Source organism: Plecotus auritus (assembly GCF_963455305.1).
Source record: "Plecotus auritus genome assembly, chromosome: 3".
NCBI classification, from domain to species: Eukaryota; Metazoa; Chordata; class Mammalia; order Chiroptera; family Vespertilionidae; genus Plecotus; species Plecotus auritus.
Window position 1 is genome coordinate 141,230,759 of NC_137772.1, and position 23,032 is coordinate 141,253,790.

At 39.2% G+C, this 23,032-nt stretch overlaps 2 protein-coding genes across 10 annotated transcripts in view; one reads left to right on the forward strand and one right to left on the reverse strand.

Annotated features, from left to right (window-relative positions):
- The window catches only part of TMTC3 (transmembrane O-mannosyltransferase targeting cadherins 3), a 79,170-nt gene extending 74,490 nt beyond the window's left edge, over positions 1 to 4,680 (reverse strand). The window contains exon 1 of one of the 4 annotated variants that reach the window (XM_080660049.1): positions 4,566 to 4,680. The gene's annotated coding sequence lies outside the window, so the exon portion shown is untranslated. Of the gene's footprint in view, positions 1 to 4,474 lie in introns of all 4 variants that reach the window. The other 3 variants (XM_080660048.1, XM_080660051.1, XM_080660050.1) reach the window with 3 other exon arrangements.
- Positions 4,681 to 4,863: 183 nt separating this feature from the next.
- CEP290 (centrosomal protein 290) overlaps positions 4,864 to 23,032 on the forward strand; it is a 122,602-nt gene continuing 104,433 nt past the window's right edge. For 3 of the 6 annotated variants that reach the window (XR_013960144.1, XM_080660528.1, XM_080660532.1), the window contains exons 1-11: positions 4,864 to 5,060; positions 5,887 to 6,016; positions 6,161 to 6,238; positions 7,251 to 7,320; positions 7,767 to 7,813; positions 10,576 to 10,719; positions 19,040 to 19,093; positions 19,687 to 19,707; positions 19,834 to 19,986; positions 20,370 to 20,552; positions 21,496 to 21,585. Coding sequence is in view for 5 of the 6 variants with exons in the window: in XM_080660528.1 (XP_080516654.1) it covers positions 5,915 to 6,016; positions 6,161 to 6,238; positions 7,251 to 7,320; positions 7,767 to 7,813; positions 10,576 to 10,719; positions 19,040 to 19,093; positions 19,687 to 19,707; positions 19,834 to 19,986; positions 20,370 to 20,552; positions 21,496 to 21,585 (942 nt within the window). In the remaining variant the exon portion in view is untranslated. The remainder of the gene's footprint in view (positions 5,061 to 5,886; positions 6,017 to 6,160; positions 6,239 to 7,250; positions 7,321 to 7,766; positions 7,814 to 10,575; positions 10,720 to 19,039; positions 19,094 to 19,686; positions 19,708 to 19,833; positions 19,987 to 20,369; positions 20,553 to 21,495; positions 21,586 to 23,032) is intronic. The other 3 variants (XM_080660529.1, XM_080660530.1, XM_080660531.1) reach the window with 3 other exon arrangements.

Here is a 23,032-nt window from a genome sequence, read left to right on the forward strand (position 1 = left end):
CCCTCATAAGTGTGATTAGTGTCCCTTAATAAAAGAGATCCCTTGCCCCTTCTGCCATGAGAGGACAGAGAGAAAAGACACCCTCTATGAATCAGGAAGTGGGTCTTCACCAGACACTAAATCTGCTGATGCTTTGATCTTGGACTTAACCAGACTTCAGAACTGTGAGAAATAAATTCCTGTTGTTTATAATCACCTAATCTCAAGTCCCATGTTAAAAGCAGCATGAACAGCTAAGGCAGGGAACTTTAAGTTCTTTTTCTAGGCACACAAGCATATTCACACAGATGCATATGGTCTAAGAAGTGGATGGGATGACTGATTTATGCTTGCTTGCAAAAACAGGATGTCACCATATATGTACAAAAAATTCAACTGCAAATGAAGACCACTCATGAGCTACATTACAGACATACAAAACAATATAATTCCTTCAACAAAATTATACCGATTGCTCACTTTTTCTAATAATACAACAGTTTAACTGTAGAAAAAATTAACCTGCAGGAAAATTTTATATAGATCTGGGAAAATTTAGCCTGAAAAGGAAAGTCTTTTCAGTTCAATAATTTCATGATTATACCTTTTTCAATAGGAATAATCGACTATATTTTATTACTATTTTGTAGTTCATAAAATTTTGGCTTGTTAAGTTTGCAAAGTCTGCATTCACTATGACTCCCACTCATCTTTCCAGTCTCAAGTTGAGAGAAGACAAGTACCTGCTTGCTGCATAGATTCCTCTCCATGACAACAAGGCAAAACAAAACATTTATTATAGACAGGGGATACTAAATTGCTCATGGCCTTGCATTATTTCAGAAGCTGGAAAAGTAAGCTACAACTCATTTTCTTGATAAGGCAGCAAAACGGCAATGGAAATAACATCTAAGGAATGAACATAGGTTGATTGATAAAGAGAACAGAGGTAGCAATTACTAAAGGCAAGTCTTTTTTGTGAAATGAATTTGGTCAGATAAAACTACTCATAAAACCACAGAAAAAAAAGAAGGCAGGTCCAGGCAAATGTTTCTGTAGTAAAGCCATTTATAAAATTGTCACATAAATCCCTTCTCTTGGTGAAAATTGACTAATGAAGAAAATATGCTAAAAAAAAATGGTGAGTTTGAGCAATTTTCTTCAAAATTATAGAAAGTGACAGAACTAGAACTTGAATTAAATTTCTTGATTCTGAGTTAGTTACAAACATACTATAGTGCATTATGACCTACACCATATATAACTCATTTTAAGCTCAAAATTATTTTTAGAATGAGTAAAATAATAAAATTTAAGCAAGAATTTGCATTTAGTCAGGACTGTAATTGAGATCTAGGTTGCAATCTTAACTTCCTTAATTATCAGGAAATTAGTTTCTCTGAACCTGTTTTCACTATTAAAAAATGAGAATAAAACATATCATTAAAAAAGAAAACAAACGAACAACAACAAAAATTTACCATTAGACCATATACCTTGAGTTGTTGGAAATATAAATATGAACAACAGGGTGAGGGAAGTAATGGTAGAAAAAAACAATACAGACAAAATAAAACTAGTATAAGGATAAACAGGGCCCTGGCTCATGTGTCTCAGTGGTTGAGTGTCATCCCTTGCAGGTTTACTGAAAGGTTGCAGGTCTGATTGTCAGTCAGGGCACATACCCAGGTTTCAGGATTGATCCCCAGTTGGGGGGTGCAAGAGACAGCTGATTGATGTTTTGCTCTCACATCAATGTTTCTCCCTCTCCCTTCCTCTCTCTCTAAAAATCAATATAAAAAATAAAAATAAATAGGAACTAATAGCTACAATGAATAAAAAAAAAAAGAAAAATAAGGTGCTAAAATGTGCTTAAGAAATATTACATTTCCTCCCCCTGCTATATTATGACTTAAAAACACTGAGAATGAACAGTATTTAATTTGCCCTGGCCAAGTGGCTCAGTTGGTTGGAGCACTGTCCTGTAAACCAAAGGGTTGCTGGTTGGATTCTGGATTGAGGGTTCAATCACTGATCTGAGCACAGATGGGAGGCAACTGATGGATGTTTCTTTCTTCTCTCTCCCTTCCTTTATAAAAGTCAATAAAAATAATACCCTCTGGTGAGGATAAAAAAAAAAAAAGGCTTATTACTGGGAAAAGAAGATTATTTAATTCATCTTCTTGAGTAAACAAAGTTATATAATTAGAATATGAAAAATTTACTATAAATTACAAGATTGAAGTACAAGCACTGTATGAATATTGGTTAATAGCATGCCTGAGGAGGCAGTATAGCAGATTCAAGCAGGTCCTCCAGCCAGAAAGATTGTGTTCAATCACATAATTTAAGATTGAGCAGGATACTTAACCTCTCCAAGTATCAGTTTCTTAACTTAGTTGGAAAATGAGAACAATATAAGCACCCATTTCACTGGATTGCTATAAAAATTTAATGGCAAAGCTATAATACTCAGATCAGTATGGTATTGGTAAAAACACAATAAACAGAATAGAGGGCCCAGAAATAAAGAAATCAGGAGTATACAATGAGGAAAGGATAACCTCTTTAATAGATGGTGTTGGGAAAACTGGAGAGCCACAGGCAGAAAAAACGCAAGTGGACCGCTACCTTACACTACTCACAAAAATCAACTCAAAATGAATTAAAGATTTGAACGTAAGTCCTGAAATAATAAAAATCCTAGAAGACAACAGGGGGTAACCCCTTGACATTGCTCTCTCTTGACAATGGTTTTTTGGATTTAAAACCAAAAGCAAAGGCTTCTGAACAGCAAAGGTAATCATCAACAAAACCTACGGAATAGGAGAAAATATTTGCAAATATATATCTGATATAATATATATCTGTATAAAGAACTCATATAACTCAACTGCAAAAACCAAACAAACACCCCCCCCCCAACACACACACACACACGCCTCCCAAATATCAGATTAAAAATGGGTCGAGGAACTTTTCCCAAAGACACAAATGGCCAACAGGGTCAATGAAAAGCTGCTCATTGCAAATTATCAGAGAAATGCAAATGAAAACCATAATGAGATATCACCTTACACCTGTTAGAATGGCTGTCATCAAAAAACAAGAGATAAGTATTGTCAAGGATGAGAAGACAAGAACCCTGTGCATTGCTGGTGGGAATGTAAACTGGTGCAGCCACTGTGGGAAAAAGTATGGAGGTTCCTCAAAAAATTAAACATAAAACTACCATATTATCCCTAATTCTATCCTGGATATCAGAAGGAAACAAAATCATTTTCGAAGAAATATCTGCACCCCCATATTTATTGCAGACTGTTTACAACAGCCAAGCCATGGAAACAAACTAAGTGTCCATGGAGAGATGAACGGATACAAAAAATGTGGTGTATATACAAAATGAAATATTAATCAGCCATAACAACGAAGGAAAGAAATACTGTCATTTGCATGAATGGATCTTGAGGGTATTAAGTAAAGTGAAATAGGTCAGATAGAGAGATATCGTACACTCTCACATGTGGAATTAAAAAAAAATGAACACATAGAAAAGATTGATAAAAAGTTACAAATTTCCAGTTATAAGTTCTGCGGATATAATGTAAAACATACCTTTTAGGTGTTTGTTTGTTTTTTAAATAATGAATAGTATTTGACTTATTTCAGTAAAGGATTAGGAAAAATGACAAATCTGATGTCTTTAAACAGCTCTCTCAAAAATTATTTTATTTTTTACTAAGCTATTTCTACTGAGCTCTATAAACCAACCACGTGTTTTGTAAAGAAACCTATCATTTATTTTCATAGAAAAATTTATTATGTTATAGGAAGAAAAAAAGTGATTCTAAAAAAAGATAAAAATGAAAGACACTAGTCCAAACAGTTGAAAATGCCTTTTAGAGTTCAAATCTACAGCTCCTTTTGAAAGTATCATACTGCAGAATGGCTGAGAGAAGAGGGAAGAGCAAAACTTGCACAAATAAGAGTTGTAAACACCAAAGGTGCTTTCTTAGAAGGAAGGGCACCTGCGTACCCAGGTAAATGACAGGAACGGTGAGAGCTGAGGCCCCTTCTCTCTCCACCCCCAGCAGTGGCCAGACCTGTCCAACCTCCCCTAGAGCTTTCACTGCCGGCTAACTCCTCCAGCTCAAAGACACGGGCGCGACAGGTAAGGCGGGCGGGGTCCGCGGGGGCGGGGTCCTCTTGTCAATTCTTCACTCGCGCCCAAATGAGGATCTCCATCGCGCGCCCCTCGCTCCACTGTACAGAGGCAGATTCTGAAACCAAAAAAGGCTAAAACTTTTCTTCTCCCTAGTCTTGCTACAGAGAGCACCACCCAGGTCCGTAGCTAGCAAACGCCTAAGGAGAAGGTGGGGTCTTCCCACCTCTTCAGACTCGGACCGGGCCCTTCCTCCCCAATGGAAAGAGCTCCTCTAAGCCGGGACAGCTCCCTAAACTCCTCCCCGGCCGCTGACCGCCCGCCCGCCCATACCTGAGAGCGGTTCCACCAGGGAATGGCTTAGGGAAACCTCAGGAAAAGCGGGCCAGCGAGCAACGCCACCAAAGGGACAGTCATGCTCTACCTCGTCCAGGTCAGTAGCGCAGACGCGCCCCGGCCGCGGCTGCGCCTCCCGCCTCCGGGTGGATCCCCACCGCCCCAGTTCGCTCGCAGCCTCGCATTGCACTCCGGGAAAGGCTTCCCTCCACTATTCCGATACTTCAGTTCCCATGATGCACAAGCCTCCAAGAAGAACCCTGGGATTTGGAGTCCTAATTCTACGCCTTCTCCTCGTCCTTAACGCAGAGTCCTGGGAACCCGCTGGGGAATCTAAACGTAAAGCATCACCCACGGTCGTGAAATGTAGGCTCCTTTTGCATCCGGGACCTTGTTCCAGCCTTGGCTGGGTGGAGAATGGTGTCGCCTAGCAGCCGCCGCCGCTATTGCTTGCTGGGAACCAGTTGGCGGGATCCAGTGTCCGCTTGGGACCGCGCTGGGGAGCATAGTTGCGGGGCCCGGCTTGGTGGATGCGGTAGATAAGAAACCTCCGCTGGTTGCCAGGCGTGCTGGGTGGATCCTGGTGAGCAGAAGCAGCGAATCTCTTCCCACGCAGGTTCTTTAAGCTTAGGGCCCGTGTGCAATAGCCCAGCTTCCCCGCTCCTTAGTCTTTGCTTCGAAATCCATCTGCCTTCTTGCTTCAGCCCTGTTTACTCCGACCCTGATGCACTCATTTCAATCGTTTATTTATGCACTCCACTTCACCTCCCCTCCCTCGTCCCCCCTCAGTTCCTGCTCCTTCGAATCAGAGGTCAGTTGCAGCCGTCCAAGCACCCCCGCGCTTGGCACCATTAGATGTTCGCGCGCCTTGGTGGTAAAGAACGTGAAGAAGGTTACTCAAAATCTTGGTTCTGACCTAATTAGTTTTATTTTATTTTTTTAAAATATATTTTATTGATTTTTTACAGAGAGGAAGGAAGAGGGATAGAGAGCTAGAAACATCGATGAGAGAGAAACATCAATCAGCTGCCTCCTGCACACCCCCCACTGGGGATGTGCCCGCAACCAAGTTACGTGCCCTTTGACCGGAATTGAACCTGGGACCCTTCAGTCCGCAGGCCGACGCTCTATCCACTGAGCCAAACCGGTTTTGGCCTGACCTAATTAGTTTTAGCAAGAGAGCTGTCATAGTTTATTTAGCCGGTACAATAATTGATGTTTTGTATCAACTGCTATAATTTTGATGAAGTCTGTTTTACTCACATTTTGTTACACAATTAAGGAGCCATAGCATAGCTCTTTGCTAACACCAAAGTTATAATAACGTAACCTATAAAAATTGTGAATTACTGTAAAAACACTAACGCTGTTTACTTTGAAAATGCTAAAATCCACCTGTTTCGTTTCAGAAGATAAAGCATTGCTAAAGAATTCAAGATGCCACCTAATATAAACTGGAAAGAAATAATGAAAGTTGACCCAGATGACCTGCCTCGTCAAGAAAAATTGGCAGATAATTTATTGGTTTCTTTATCCAAGGTGCTTAATTGACAAATAATACATAGATATAAACACATAACTATGCTGAATCTAAGTTGTCCGCAAAGTCATGAGTGGTTTAACTGGAAGAATTTTTATATTTTGCTTAAGGGTTATAAAACAGTTACTTTTCTGTTTACTTAGGTGGAAGTAAATGAGATAAAAAATGAAAGTCAAGAAAACGTGATACACCTTTTCAGAATTACTCAGTCACTAATGAAGGTTTGTATGTAGTAGGTTTTAAAAACACTTTTGACTATTAGAAAAAATTAATGATCTGTTGTTAAATAAGTTAATCTTTGTGAAGGTACTTTGTAATATCTAAATCACCACTAAAAAAATGAGATATCATCACATGTGACTGAGAATTTTAGTGTGTAAAACATTGCTAGTTTTTGCTCTAAAGTTCCTAAAAGAATATGTAGGGGAAACAAAATAGGTATGCTTAAAAATAACATAGGGAGGTCCTCTGTTAGTTATATTAGCATAATCTTGAGGTAGAAATGAAAAATGCAGATGTCTGCTATAGGGATTTGTTAGAAGGGGAAGAGAGTTAAGGTCAAAGACTGATGTTGTTTTAGGCAAGTGGAAGGCAGTGGGAAAATGTTGAGGAGATTCTAGAGCTGGAGGCTACCATAAATAAAAACTGGGAAGTGAAAATGTGTATATTCTTTACAGTTTAGGAGACAAGTGCAAAAAGTTTATAGCAGCTTACAGAGGAAACATATGCTGGGTATCTGTATAGTTTGACAGCCTTGCTATTTTATGTTGTCAGCAGTGAGGACTCATTAAAGGATTTTGAGCCACAATTGATAGATACAAAAAATGCATTAGGAAGGCTAACGTGGATATGTTAATAGGACAAATTGAAGGACATAAGGAAGGAGATTAGACATAAAATTATGGACTAGAATAATGACAGAATTTAAAAAAAGAAATAGAAAAGAGAAAAAAAGAGATATTGGAAAACATTACAAAAGGAAACATTAGCAATACTTGATATAAGACTTGAGAGAAAGAGGAAACAAAGATGTTTTAAACTGTTAAGAATCTATAAATTATAGCCTTAAGAAGGAAATCATGTAGTATTCATGTAACAAATATTTATTGAATGTCTCCGTGTGACAGGCACTGCAGACACTAAGTATTGGGAGAGCAAATAAAATTCTCATTTTCAGTTCTTACATTCTAGTTTAAAAGCATACTAATGTTACCTTTTTTTTTTAATATTTAGATGAAAGCTCAAGAAGCAGAGCTAGCTTTGGAAGAAATTGATAAAGCTGGAGAAGAACAAGCAAAAGTTGGTAAATACCTTGAGAAAAGTTTATTGTGTTAAAGAGATTAGCCAAGGAACTTATGTGCAAATTCTATGGATACAGACAACAGTGTGGTGAAGACCAGAGGGAGGTGGGGTTGGGCGCTGTGTGGAGGTGGGCAAAGGGAGGGAAAATAGGAGACGTCTGTAATAGCGTCAACAATAATTTTTAGAAAGTTTATGCTGTTAGTGGATTCCATTTATTCACTGAGCAATAGAGAATTAGCTTTATTATAGTCTATAAAATTTGTATATTCTATTTTGAAAGATCACTCCTACTTTATGGGTCTGGTATAAAATAGTATTTTTCCTCTTGTATAACAACCATATAAAAATCATAATGGAATCTTTAAGAAGATTTAATTTTATTGAAATTTATTTAAAAGCTTGATAAATCTGACCAATTGGAACATTTATCTTTTTTTTTTAAAACAGAAAATAAATTCCAAACTGAATTAATGAGACTGGAAAATGAACTGGAGGTAAGTCCTTTTGTATTCTCTAGGGTATAATTGCCATTAATTTTATTATTGGAATTATTATTTTAATATTTTTATTGGTTGGAAAAATCGCAATGATATTATGTTCATAATTATTTGTTCAATATTTATTTTACATGCCTATTATGTACCTTAAATTCTATTAAGAACTGAGCATCTGATTGTGAACAAAATAAAAACATTTAATAATCCTATAGAGCCTGTAGTTTAGAGAGATATACAAAGGTTTACTAATAACTGGTAGAGTGAGGCATGTGGAAATTTGAGGAATAGTGACAGAAGGTATAATAGAAGAAGCATCTTTTGAGAAAGCCAAGCAAGAGTCAAAATAAGAAATTTATTGTTAAGGAGCTTTATATATTGAGATTCCTGAGAATGTGGGACAGAATGTGATTCAAATGGGTTATATTTTAAAAGGAGGAAGGGAGCATGAATGGATGTGTACAGAAGCCTTTAGTTTGTAGGTTTTGTGCCTGAAATTTGAGAGAATGCAGAGAAGGTCATCTGTTGAAATTAAGAGTAGGAGATGTGTGGTCCAGTTTAAGGAAGATAAAGCATGAAATATAGTAGAGATTACTAGATCTGGAGTAAGACTATATGAGTTCAAATCCTGATTCTTTTAAATGTTAACACAGTGAATTTTGTTTTTTATTTCCTATTGTATATTCTGCTTCTAGGATAATACCAACTACTCTCAATAAATACTTACTAAGTAAATTATAAAGTCTGATCCATTCTGTGTTAGTGTTTGGCCTGAGAATTGCTGTTAGAATAGAAGAATAGGGGTATTGGAGATGTTAGTAAGAAAGTGGTTGAAGTGATGATTATGAAATCCTAGCAGAATAGGCAAGTAAGTCAAAATTGGAGTGGTGTGAGAGGTTAGGGAGAAGGGGAGTCAAGGGATTAAAGGGTCCTGTGAGGTCAAAGGCAGGTATACTAGAAATAAAGCAGAGAATGTTCCTGCCTGGACAAGGTCCTGGTGTGGGTGTGGGAGTGGGAGTTAATAATGAATTCTAGAAGCAAATTAAAAAAAAAAAAGAAGACCAAGAATGAAAGTTATCCTGTATAATAAAAGCCCAGCAACCAAACGGCAGAATGACAGGTCGGTCAACTAGTTGCTATGATGCGCACTGACTACTAGAGGGCAGATGCTCAATGAAGGATGAGTGGCGCTCCCACAGCAGGCAGATCCCCACATGCTATGCCTCCCACCAGTGCACAAATCCCATACACCAGGCCTCTAGTATAGATATAAATATTGCTTAGAGAGGCTTTTGATGGAAGACTATGACCACGTGCCAAAAATTCTCAATGAATTTTGCGAGCGAGTGATTGGGAAGTTGGTAGTTTGCTTCTATCATGAGTAGGTAGAGATCTGTAGCTGGGTATTTTGAGGTTTTGCAGAATAGTGCAGGGATGATAATCTGGAAGTTGCATAAGTAAATCATCACTTCTTGACCCTGAAATATGTGGATATAATTGAGCATTTTCCAATTGACAAGAGTTTCAAAGGAACTTAGTATACTAAAGGAGCCAATTGAAACTAAGGCAAGGAGTTGGAAAGGATGATTCAGTAAAAACGATTGAGGATATAAAATATTACCTTATCTTGAAGAGGATTTTCAATAGCATAATGGAAAATTTTTGAATCAGGGAGAGAAGGAGAAAAATTTAGTTAAGGTAGGGTAACAGAATCTGGTGAAGAGATGAACGTGAGACAGATTAGATGACCAAAGGATTTGAAGTTTTGGATCATGACCCAAAATAACAGGAATGTGAAGTGAAATGGATTTAGTCTGCTGCAAGATTTTAAAGATAATCAAAGTCTGGGCTGTCTAATACAGTATCACTAATCACTTGTGGCTATTTACATTTAAATTTATTATAATTAAAATTAAGCATTCAGTTCTTTAGTTGCACTAGCTACATTTCAAGTGCTCGTTAGCTACATGTGGATAGTGGCTTCTATGCTGGACAGTGCAGAGAACATTCTATTGTAGAAAGTCCTATTGGATAACAGTGGTCTAAATAGTCTGTGGTATAAGAGTAAGGGCAGGTTCAGTCAGAAAAAGACAAGTATCACATTATCTCACTTATATGTGGAATCTGATGAACAAAATAAATTGACAAAAAAAATAGATCCAGAGGCATTAAAGCATGAAACAAACTGACGAATTTCAGAGTGAAGCGGGTAGGGGATGGAAAGAGATTAACCAAAGAATTTATATGCATATACGCATAACCCATGGACAGACAATAGTTTGGTGAAGGCCTGAGGAGGGCAGGAGCAGGGTGGAGGGGGGGCAATGGGGAAAAAAGGTGACATTTGTAATACTTTCAACAATAAAATTAAAAAAAGAGTAAGGGCAGGTTAACACCAGGGTTCAGTGACTGGGGTGAAGGCTCTGGTGGTTTGTAGCCTGGTTTCAGAGCTCTGCTATTCAGGGGAAACCTAGATAGTTCATCATCTATTTTCTGTGCCTTGGCAGTTTAGTCTGGCTCAGAAGCTATAACAGAGCCTGAGTAATTCACCGTCAGTTCTTCATAGGTCTGGGTGGCTCAGGAAGAGCTTTAGAGGGTTGTCAACCTATGAACTAAATCTTAAGCTAAATTTTTAAATATGTTTCTTAAGGTAATATGACTTTAAATATTATAATACACATTTAAAGTCAAGATAGTGGTTTGTTGTTGATTTATTTTAATCTCTAAATATGGGATTAATTTATACTTTTGGTTTATTTAAGATGGCACAACAGTCTACAGGTGGACGTGACACTCGGTTTTTACGTGATGAAATTCACCAACTTGAAAAGCAATTGGAACAAAAAGATAGAGAATTGGAGGACATGGAAAAGGAGTTGGAGAAAGAGAAGAAAGTTAATGAACAAGTAAGGCACATTTTTTCAATGAATCTTAACTGTTTAAGTAACCTAAAAAAACACCCGTTTATGCTTTTTATAATTAATGATGATAACTATCAGTTTTTATGGTTGTACTTTTATGTGAAAACTGATGTAAACTTATCTCTAAGGTTTTATATTATAACTAAAGGCCTGATGCATGAAAATTCATGCAAGAGTAGGCCTTTCTTCCTCTGGCTGTCAGCACCGGCTTCCCTCCGGCACCCGGGACCCAGGCTTCCCTCCGGCCCTGGCTTTGTCAGGAAGGATGTCTGGAATGACGTCTGGAAGACATTGGTCTAATTAGCATATTACCCTTTTATTATTATAGATTTGTGTTGTCATCACATCTTCATAATGGGTCAGGTACTTCTAGTGAATATGACTTGGAGATTAATTCTTTATATTTGGAAGTACATTTTTTTCAGGACTATAATTATTTACATAAAATTGATTATTTGGTCTGGAAAATAGGTATGAAGAAATTAATAGACATTTAAAAAATTGTTTTTTATATCTGCCATAGTTTTTATTTTGGGGAAAAAAGTATTTTTTATAATTCCTTTATATTAGTAATAGACTTAGAAATTAATCCTTTAATGATGTATTTATAATGATTAATCAGATTTCTTCTTTTGAGGTATACTTCACATTATATAATATATAGGGTCTTAAAAAGTTGTGCTGATGCCAGTATTTTGTAAATCAATGCATACTTTATTTATTTTTCCAATGCATACTTTAAATCATGACATTTCATCTTTTATACGAGCATAATTTCCTATTACCTCTTACATTAGTCCTTATAACATAATTCATGCTGTGCTCTAAATTTTGTTTGAGGAAAAAATGTTTTTTGCAGATAAGTTTGTATTTCCTGTCAGAAAATAACATGTTTTACTTTGGGCCCAGCTGTCAGTGAAATTGGTACAGAATTGGATGCTCACCTGTGGTAACTGTTCCATGCCTGATGCCCAGAAGCTTTTCCTACCTTTGTGTCCTTTAGAAGGTCAATGTTGTATTACATCTTGATAATCTTCTTCCATCTATTGGTTATACATTTTAAGTAAACAACAGAGATTTTTTAGGTGATTTTCTATTTAAAGAGAATTCATCATAAATTAATTTGTAAGAAAAAGCATCCCCACTCTTGATATATCTATTTTACTATAGAATTTTGAAGAATCATGCAGTGTAAAAAGTATGGATTGATGCCATCTAAAGGTTAGGATTAAACTCTTAGAGCATTATCTGTTTTGTTGACCCAGTAAAACAACAGACCTGTGGATTTCTTAATAATCATAAAGGATCCAACATATGCTATACAGTAATACAGTTGCTTAGGGGGATGTCTGTCTGTGGTTTTCTGTCTGGCCCATATATTAGTCAACTTCTTACTACTCATACCACACACCCTTAGCTAATCATAGCTACCTGTTCATTCAGTTCTAAACTACTATCTTTATGCATAGGCACACGTACAGAAAACTTGAATATATGGCCTATGTACTTAGCAGCTGCTAGGTTCCTTAAGATGGAATATGTCTATGAATTGCTCTGACAATTTCTTTTTTGTTCATAACCAGTCACTCAGTTTTACTGAGTATTTACAGCATGCCAGATAATATGCTAAGCACTAGGGATATAGTGGGCAACTAATTGTACTAATTGTATTCTGTTTCTCCATGATATTCACTGTCAATAATAATTGTAACATGGAGATAATGTAATACTTTGGGGGTACATATGTGTATAAGAATATTTGGGGATACTCTGGAGAGTAATACCTAAATCAGTCTTGATATTCAGGAAGTGACCTGTAAATTGAGACCTGAAGTAGGAGTTAGCCTGGCAAAGGGAATGGGATGTACATGGTGGTTAAGAAAAGCGCATCTGAGTAGAAGATAAAGCACTTACTAAGACCTAGAATATTTATTTTGGCTTGAATGTAGATAAAAGTAGCTAGTGTAGAGTTCTTACTATGTGCCAGACACTATATATACATTAATTGATTACTCCTCATTTGATACTTATATGAAATAAGTGACATGTCTTCCATGCTACAGATGAAGAAACTGAGACACAGAAAGGGTGATTGCCCATAGTTACACAACTAATAAGTTATAAAGCCATGATTAGAATCCTAACTTACTAAAGAATTTGTGCTCTTAACCAATGCACTATATCCTGCCTTCCAGGTTTTTGGTTTTTTTAAATTAAAAAAATGATTTTGGAGAGGAAGGAACTGATATATATATGTATATATGTATATATGCATCTATCTATCTATCTATATATCTATATATACAGAGTGGCCACTTGGTGTATATACATATATAAACTGAGTGGCCAGATTATTATTGTGCATTCAGAGATCATTTGAGAGGATCCCTGATTAAGATATGCAGTAATTTGATGCACTGTTGCCCTTCTGTTGTCTTGTACCTATCTTGCCACTCTTCATTCTGCCCTAACATTTACTAGTTGCTGATGGCCACAATTCACACGTTCAGACCCAGATTTTCGGCTGTCATTCCAGTCTTTAAACACTTTAACAACAGCTGCTCTTGAACATTTAACGAATTCAGCTGTTTTGCTGATACTCACTCCATGGCTCCGAGCACCAACAATCATCCCACATTCAAAGGCTGTTAAATCGCATTGTTTACCCATATCTTCAGGAAAAAATCACTTCTACTGTCATGGTAAACAACTTGCTTCCCTATTTATAATGGTCTGGCCCTCTAGCAACTTCAGCGTGAAATTATAGCTAATTTGCCTACAAATATCAGGTAGTCAGAATAATCTGGCCACTCAGTGTATATCCTATCTAATAAAGAGGGAATATGCTAATTGACCCTCATGACGTTACAAAGATGGTGGCGCCCACAGCCAAAAAGGAGGGAATATGACAATTGACTGCCCCGCCCTCAAAGATGGCAGTGCCCACAGCCAATAAGGAGGGAATGTGCTAATTGACTGCCATGCCATCAAAGATGACAGTGCCCACAGCCAATAAGGAGGGAATATGCTAATTTACTGGCCCGCCCTCAAAGATGGTGGCATCCACACCAATAAGGAGGGAATATGCTAATTGACTGCCCCACCCTCAACGATGGCGGCGCCCACAGCCAATAAAAAGGGAATATGCTAATTTACTACCACGCCCTCAAAGATGGCAGCACCCATAGCCACAAGATGGCAGCACCCTGTCCCCTCAGCCCTGCTGGGGCAGTAGGCACATGGCAAGGCTGGGCTCACACCTAGGCAGGACTGGCCGCTCTGTGTGCTGGCTTCCGGAGTCCCCCAGTCCCCTCAGCTGCCCAGGGCCAGCCCGAGGCTCAGGCAAGCCTCGGATGGCAGCTGCCCAGTGGACGCCCCAGGCACAGGCAAGCCTAGGATGTTGGCTGCCCAGCCGCTCAGGGCCGGCCCAAGGCACAGGTAACCAGGGCCGGCCGAGGCTTGTGCTGCTGGCAGTGGCAGCAGCAGAGGTGTGATGGGGTGTCATCTTCCCCTGATCGCCAGGTTGCCTCACACCCCTGAAGGCTCCCGAACTCTGTGAGAGGGGGCAGGCTGGGCTGAGGGATTCCCCCTTCAGTGCATGAATTTTCATGCACCGGGCCTCTAATATATGTAATTACATATATAAATGATGTGTGTGTGTGTGTGTGTGTGTGTGTGTGTGTATATACACATACAAACACACTAAAGGCCCGGTGCACAAAATTCGTGCACTGGGGTGGATGTCCCTCAGCCCAGCCTGCACCCTCTTCAATCTGGGACCCCTCAGGGATGTCCGACTGCCGGTTTAGGCCCAATCCCTAAACCGGCAGTCGGACATCCCTCTCACAATCCGGGACTGTTGGCTCCCAACTGCTCGCCTGCCTGCCTGCCTGATTGCCCCTAACTTCTTCTGCCTGCCAGCCTGATCACACCCTAACCACTCCCCTGCCAGCCTGATTGATGCCTAACTGCTCCCCTGCTGGCCCGATTGCCTCCAAGTCTTTGCCCTGCAGGCCTTGTCGCCCCTAACTGCCCTCCCCTGCCGGTCTGGTCGCCCCTAACTGTCCTCCCCTGCAAGCCTGGTCACCCCTAACTGCCCTCCCTGGCCGGCCTGGTTGTCCCTAACTGCCATCCCCTGCAGGTCTGGTCACTCCCCCAACTGCCCTCCCTCACCTGCAGGCCTGGTCGCCCCCAACTGCCCTCCCCTGCCGGCTATCTTGTGGTGGCCTTCTTGTGACCACTTAGGGGCTGCCATCTTGTGTGAGGACGTAATTTTCAAATTACCTATTTATTATATAGGATATATATATTGAGAGAGAGGTGGGGAGAGACAGAGACATCGATCATCGATTTGAGAGAGATTCATTGATTGGGTGCCTCCTTACGAGCCCTGGCAGGGGGTTGAACCTGCAACCTTCTGGTGCACAGGATAACACTTAAACCAACTAAGTCACATGGCCCAGGGTCTGCCTTCCAGTTTTAACATTCATGATCCTCTGAAGAGATAAGCAAAGGCCTGTTCCTGAGAAATTTGGTCTTTTTTGAAAGGAGACAATGAAGAATTTTGAACACAGGGATATCATGATCAATTCTATGCTTTTAAGTTTACTTTGTAAAGAATGGATTGATGGTGGTAAAGACTAAGAGACATTTCAGGCAAGTGTTGAAGTAATGACTGAGGAGGGTTAGGGACATAAATACATTTGAGTGATGTAGATGTAATTGGACATGATGAAGGATTGCTTGTTGGTGAGGAGGGAGAAATGGGGAGTCCACCTAATTTTCTGGGTTGGGCCACTGGATAGATGGAGTACACTAGAAATACTGGGTAGATGATAAGGATGTGTAGGTTATTAGTCTAGATATTGAAGCCATAGAAATTATTGTTAGGCAGATCTCTGAGACATAGAAATGTCTAATGAAGTAGGAAGAGATGCTTCAAGGAACAGCTCAAGGAAGGACAAATAAGAGTGTGATGCTTCAGAAAACAAGGGAAAAAGGCCTAGGTAGTGGTAAATGCTTTAGCCTTAAGTTCTTGACATCTCTCTATGTGTTAACACGTTTCAATTCAAAATAGCAAGACTTTCTTAGCTTCCATATAATAATAACTAGAGGCCTGATTTATGAAATTTGTGCAGGGGGGTCCCTCAACGCGGCCTGCGCCCTCTTGCAGTCTGGGACCCTTTGCTCCTAACTGCCCGCCTGCTCGCTACTTACCACTTGTCTTGCCACTCCTTAGCGCTGGCTTCTGGCTGAGCGGCACTCCAGCTGTGGGAGTGCACTGACTACCAGGGGGCAGCTCCTGCATTGAGTGTCTACCCCCTGGTGGTCAGTGCGCATCACAGTGACTGATTGTTCTGGTCGTTCCGCCATAATGGTCTCTGGGCTTTTATTATATAGACTAGAGGCCGTATGCACAAAAATTGTGCAAGAGTATACCTTTCTTCCCCCAGCTGCCGGCAGTGGCTTCCATCTGGCCACTGGCAGGCACCTGGGACCCCGGCTTCCCTAGCAACCCTGGCTTTGTCTGGAAGGTCATCTGGAAGGACATCTAGGAGGACATCTGGTCTAATTAGCATATTACACTTTTTTTAAAAAAAATATATTTTATTGATATTTCACAGAGAGGAAGGGAGAGGGACAGAGAGCTAGAAACATCGATGAGAGAGAAACATCGATCAGCTGCCTCCTGCACACCCCCCACTGAGGATGTGCCTGCAACCAAGGTACATGCCCTTGACCGGAATCGAACCCGGGACCCTTCAGTCCGCAGGCCGATGCTCTTTCCACTGAGCCAAACCGGTTTCGGCTAGCATATTACACTTTTATTATTATTTATTATTATTATAGATAATAATAAGAGGTAACTTTTAAGATTTATATAGCACATTGCATTTTATTATGAACTTTCTTTAAATTTTAAAAACCTGCATATCATCATAACAATTGTAAGAAAAATAATATTCTTATACTGTTCATATGGGCTCAGAAGTTAACATTGTGCCATGTTCTGTGTGTCTTTATACACAGAGACTTACTTCTCTCTCATTGCTGAGCCACTGATAATTGATTTCAGATCTTATGATACTTCATATTAAATATTGCAGATATCGTGATACGTCATACTTAAATATTCAGTATGTTTCACCTGAAAAGTGAAGTATTTTCTAACATAACTGCTCTGTAATTAGCATAGTAGGGAAATATAATATATTTTATCTATTGACTCAATGTCCATCATAACCTCCCTGCCCACTATCCAAGGTTCAATCAAGGATCTCATATTGTGATTTGTTATGTATTATAGACTTTTAAAGGTGTTATAGTTGGCCCACATTATGATTCTTTCTTCTTCTTGAGATAAGGAGGAAAAGCAGAAAAGTGAAAGGTCATAAGAGAGATAGGATTTGACCATAGGTGAAAAAAATCCACAATAATGGTAATAATATGTGCCTGTTTAGAGAAACTAAAGAAAAGAGTCACAAATTAAATCATTTATATGGGGAGAAGAGAACAACACTTCAAAATTTTTTGATATTCCATGCATTGAATATTGTGCTAAGGACTCTATATGCATTACTAGAGGCCCAGTGCATGAAATTCGTGCACGGGGGGTGAGGGTGTCCATCAGCCCAGCCTGCACCCTCTCCAATCTGGGATCCCTTGAAGGATGTCCGACTGCCCGTTTAAGCCCGATTCCCATGGAATTGGGCCTAAATGGGCAATTGAACATCCCTCTCACAATCCAAGACTGCTGGCTCCCAACCACTCACTTGCCTGCCTGCCTGATTGCCCCTAACTGCTTCTGCCTGCCAGCCTGATCACTACCTAACCAGCCTGATCGACGCCTAACTGCTCCCCGGTTGGCCTGATTGCCCCTAACTGCCCTCACCTGCCAGCCTGGTCACCCCTAACTGCCCTCCCCTGCCAGTCCGGTCGCCCCTAACTGTCCTCCCCTGCAGGCCTGGTTGCCCCCACTGCCCTCCCCTGCTGGCCTGGTCACCCCTAACTGCCCTCCCTTGCCAGCCTGGTCGCTCCTAACTGCAATCCCCTGCAGGCCTGATACCCCCAATTGTCCTCCACTGCAGGCCTGGTCCCCCAATACTGCCTTCCCCTGCAGGCCTGGTCCCCCCCAACTGCCCTCCCCTGCTGGCCTGGTCTCCCCAACTGCCCTCCTCTGCTGGTCCGGTCACCCCTAACTGCCCTCCCTGCTGTCCTGATTGCCCACAGCTGCCCTCCCCTGCAGACCTGTCCCCCCCCCCAACTGCCCTCCCCTGCAGGCCTGGTCCCCCCCAACTGCCCTCCCCTGCTGGCCTGGTCTCCCCAACTGCCCTCCTCTGCTGGTCCGGTCACCCCTAACTGCCCTCCCTGCTGTCCTGATTGCCCACAGCTGCCCTCCCCTGCAGACCTGTCCCCCCCCCAACTGCCCTCCCCTGCAGGCCTGGTCCCCCCCAACTGCCCTCCCCTGCAGGCCTGGGTCCCCCCCAACTGCCCTCCTTTGTTGGCCTGGTCACCCCTAACTGCCCACAACTGCCCTCCCCTGTAGACCTGTCCCCCCCCAACTGCCCTCCCCTGCAGGCCTGGGTCCCCCCCAACTGCCCTCCTTTGTTGGCCTGGTCACCCCTAACTGCCCACAACTGCCCTCCCCTGCAGGCCATCTTGTGGTGGCCCTCTTGTGTCCACATGGGGGCAGCCATCTTTGACCACATGGTGGCAGCCATCTTGTGTCTTGGAGTGATGGTCAATTTGCATAGATAGGATACTTAATTCTATGTCAACATATGAGATGAGAAAAATGAATTTCAGAGATCTTAAATGACTTGTTCACACTTTATTAGAAATTGTTGAACAAGGTATCTAAACCTAGGCCAGTCTGACTTCACATTGCTTCTTTTTAACCATTATGTTTTATTGCCTTATATTTATAAACAATTTAATGTTCACTGGGAGCAAAGAGTATTCTAGCCCTGACATAGTACAACTGTGAAATGATAAAGAGCTTGGACAGAACACTACTCATTATTAGGATATATGGGCAGAGGAAGGGATAATGTTTTTTGCTTTCTGTATCCTTGGTTAGAATTTTTTGCCTTTTTGTTTTTATAATTTTTTAACTCAACGTGTTTTATCCTTCCTAGTTCTTAGTTTTCAAAAATTTTGTCTTATTATTTATGTCTTGGGTTGACACGTAGTCCTTAGTAATTAAATATTATTTTCTTTATTGGAGAGGATTTAAAATTTAAATTGATTAGGTGACAATCTGGCATATTACTGCTGAATTTTATTTATTCATTTGCTCTTTTAGTTGGCTCTTCGAAATGAGGAAGCAGAAAATGAAAACAGCAAATTAAGAAGAGAGGTTGGTAAAAAAAAAATTTAGTATCTGTGGTGTTTCAACAAAGATACTTTAAAAAAAAGTTTTCATAAATTTATGCTGGACTGGAATCACCTAAGTAAGTGATGTTTTCAAATTAGCTGATTTTATGACATGACTTTGAGTCAGGGAAATAGAAAATTAATATAGAGGTGAGGCCATTAAGTACTACATTCATCTATTAGGCCTGTGTGGATGAATCTTGCTTCCTGTTGTATAAACTATTCTTTGTTAGTTTCCTAACTGAACATATGACTGGATTTCTGTCTTATTTCTCTTACATTTATCCAGCATCCTTTTAAGATTTTTGTTCATGAAATCTTGTCAGTTCTAATTATTATTTGGTTTTTCTGAGCCAAATAATGTTTGTACATTGTTTATCTTGATAAGAATTCTTATCTTTTTAACACAATCAAGATGTTCTTTGTTTTTGTTGCTAATTAGTATTCTTGCTTTCTTTGTTTATCCAAAATAATATCTCATCCTTTTAGAATTTCTCTTTTTTTTAAATTTCTGATTATTATTTTTAATTATATTGCCTTTCATTTCTAATTACTCTTTCCTGTCCTTTTCTGGAGAACAAACGTCTAAAGAAAAAGGTGAGGCTTTAAGGGTTGTGAAATCTTGGGATTTTAAAGATATGTTTTGAGATCACTTTTTAGAGGATAAAAATTTCTTTTTCTGGATAGTTTCTGAATAGAATTTTGTATTTGGCCTACCTTCAGAATGAACAGCTTCGTCAAGATGTTATTGACTATCAGAAACAAATAGATTCACAAAAAGAAACACTGTTATCAAGAAGAGGAGAAGACAGTGACTATCGATCACAATTGTCTAAAAAAAACTATGAACTTGTTCAATATTTGGATGAAATTCAGGTAAAATGGATAAAAGTCAGTTCAAGGCAGTGCTTCTTATAAAACTTTAATTTCATTATAGTATAAATATTAGCTCTATATTTAAATTCTTTAGTATAAATCTGTAACTGTGTATTTGTAAAAGATGAAATAAATTGCATCTTTGAAGTTGCAAATCATTCTTTTTATATGCCTATCTTGGTCATTGTTTAAGAAGAACTAAGATCCTTAGGTATAAAGTGTTCTTGATATTAATTTGATTTAATTGGTCAACAATAGTTGATACTAAAGATCTATGAAAAATTCTCTTTTCTCCAACAGATACTTATGCCATTTAATTTTAATTTAGCTTAAATTTCAGTTTCTTAAATTGTTTTTAATCAGAATGTCTTTAACTTTCTTAGACTTTAACAGAAGCTAATGAGAAAATTGAAGTTCAGAATCAAGAAATGAGAAAAAATCTAGAAGAGTCTGTACAGGAAATGGAGAAGATGACTGATGAATATAATAGAATGAAAGCTATTGTGCATCAGACAGATAATATAATGGACCAATTAAAAAAAGAAAATGAGCATTATCGGCTTCAAGTAAGAATTTCTGTTGGACTAACTTTTTTTTGCAGACCTCTGTCTTATTTCATAATGCCTTGTTACTAATTATTTGAAATTAGACTGTACTTTAACGTTCTAGGATATCAATTTTTGTTTTATGCTGCAATATGTCATTTTATACTATAATATGTTGCCTTGCTGACTTATCTTCTATAACATAAAAGGCTAATATGCAAAGTGTCCCCTTGGGAGTTCGACTGGGAGACTGAGTGTTTGATCGCTCACTATGATGTGCACTGACCACCAGGTGGTGGCACGAAACAAAGGGAGGCCCCGGCCAGCAGCCGGCAACTGGGGAAGGAAGGCCACGGCCGGCAGCCAGAAGGAAGGCCATGGCCGGCAGCTGGAAGGCACTGATCAGCCCTAGTCACCAGCCAGGCCTAGGGACCCTACCCATGCAGAATTTCATGCACCGAGCCTCTAGTTTATCCATATCTAGTTCTTTAATTTCCTTACACGTAAATTCTTGCCATGTAGGATGTAGAGGTGATACCTTAACGAATGTGTAGATAGTAGTCCTACAAAGCTAATAATTACTGGAATTTTCTACAAAGACTCTTAGGAGTCCTGTGAAACAGAGTTTAATTTTATACCATAAATGTACTATAAAAATCAAAGAAACCAATATATTGTTTACACATGGGTTTAAACTTTATTTAAGAAAATATAATAATACTTAAAAATATAATTTTCTAGTAATGGAAAATAATTATACAACTCTTAAGTTGCAGAAACCATTAAATGTCACCTCTAACTATATAACTGCTCCAATAATGAATATACCTTAGTAATGTACATGTGTATATGTGTATGTAAATGCATATTGTGTGTGTGATATATTTATAAGTATTCATGTATAATAAATGTGTTTATATTACACTGATTTGCAATAATTCTAGAAATGATTGTTGCCTTCTAGGTGCAGGAGCTTACAGATCATCTAAAAGCAAAAAATGAAGAAGATGATCCAATCATGGTAGCTGTCAATGCAAAAGTAGAAGAATGGAAGGTACCTTTTTCAATTGATATAATGGCTTTTTCATTTGCAGTTTACATTTTAATTTTTATTCTTAGTTTTCTTTGAAGGCCTTATAACAGTTAATGACATTTATTAGGCATTTTAAAAAGTGTATTAAATGTCTTAGCTAGAAAAACTCCTTTCTCCTGCGTAGTCCTTTAGCTTATTTGTTGTTGAATGAGCTCTTCCACATTCAATGAGTTCAACTTGTTTTTTTTGTGTGTTTTTTTTTTAAATTTAATAAATCTTTATTGTTCAGATTATTACAATTGTTTCTCCTTTTTCCCCCATAGCTCCCCTCCATCCGGTTCCCACCCCACCCTCTGCCCTTACCTCCCCCTCCACTGTCCTCATCCATAGGTGTACGATTTTTGTCCAGTCTCTTCCTGCACCCCCCATTCTCTTTTCCCCCTGAGAATTATCAGTCCACTCCCTTTCTATGCCCCTGATTCTATTATATTCACCAGTTTATTCTATTCCTCAGATTTTTAATTCACTTGAATTTTAGGTTCACTTGTTGATAGATATGTATTTGTTGTTCATAATTTTTATCTTTACTTTTTTCTTCTTCCTCTTCTTAAAGAATACCTTTCAGCATTTCATATAATACTGGTTTGGTGGTGATGAACTCCTTTAGCTTTTTCTTATCTGTGAAGCTCTTTATCTGCCCTTCAATTCTGAATGAGAGCTTTGCTGGGTAGAGTATTCTTGGTTGTAGGTTCTTGCTGTTCATCACTTTGAATATTTCTTGCCACTCCCTTCTGGCCTGCATAGTTTCTGTTGAGAAATCAGCTGACAATCGTATGGGTGCTCCCTTGTAGGTAATTAACTGTTTTTCTCTTGCTGCTTTTAATATTCTCTTTTTGTCTTTTGCCCTTGGCATTTTAATTATGATGTGTCTTGGTGTGGTCCTCTTTGGATTCCTTTTGTTTGGGATTCTGTGCGCTTCCTGGACTTGTAAGTCTATTTCTTTCACCAGGTGGGGAAGTTTTCAGTCATTATTTCTTCAAATAGGTTTTCAGTATCTTGCTCTCTTCTTCTGGCACCCCCATAATTCTGATGTTGGTACGCTTGAAGTTGTCCCAGAGGCTTCTTACACTATCTTCAACTTTTTGGATTCTTTCTTCTTTTTGCTTTTCCGGTTGAGTGTTTTTTGCTTCTTTGTATTTCAAATCTTTGACTTGATTCTTGCATTCCTCTAGTCTGCTGTTGGGTCTCTGTATAATATATTTTATTTCAGTCAGTGTATGTTCAATTTCTAGTTGGTCCTTTTTCATATCTTCGAGGGTCTCGCTAAATTTATCGGCCTTTTCTAGGATATTTTTGAAAAGCCTTATAAGTGTGGTTTTGAATTCTATATCCAGTCGTTTGTTTTCCTCCATTTCTTTCGTTTGTGATCTGTTTCTTTGTCTCCGCATTTTCGTTGCTTCCCTGAGTT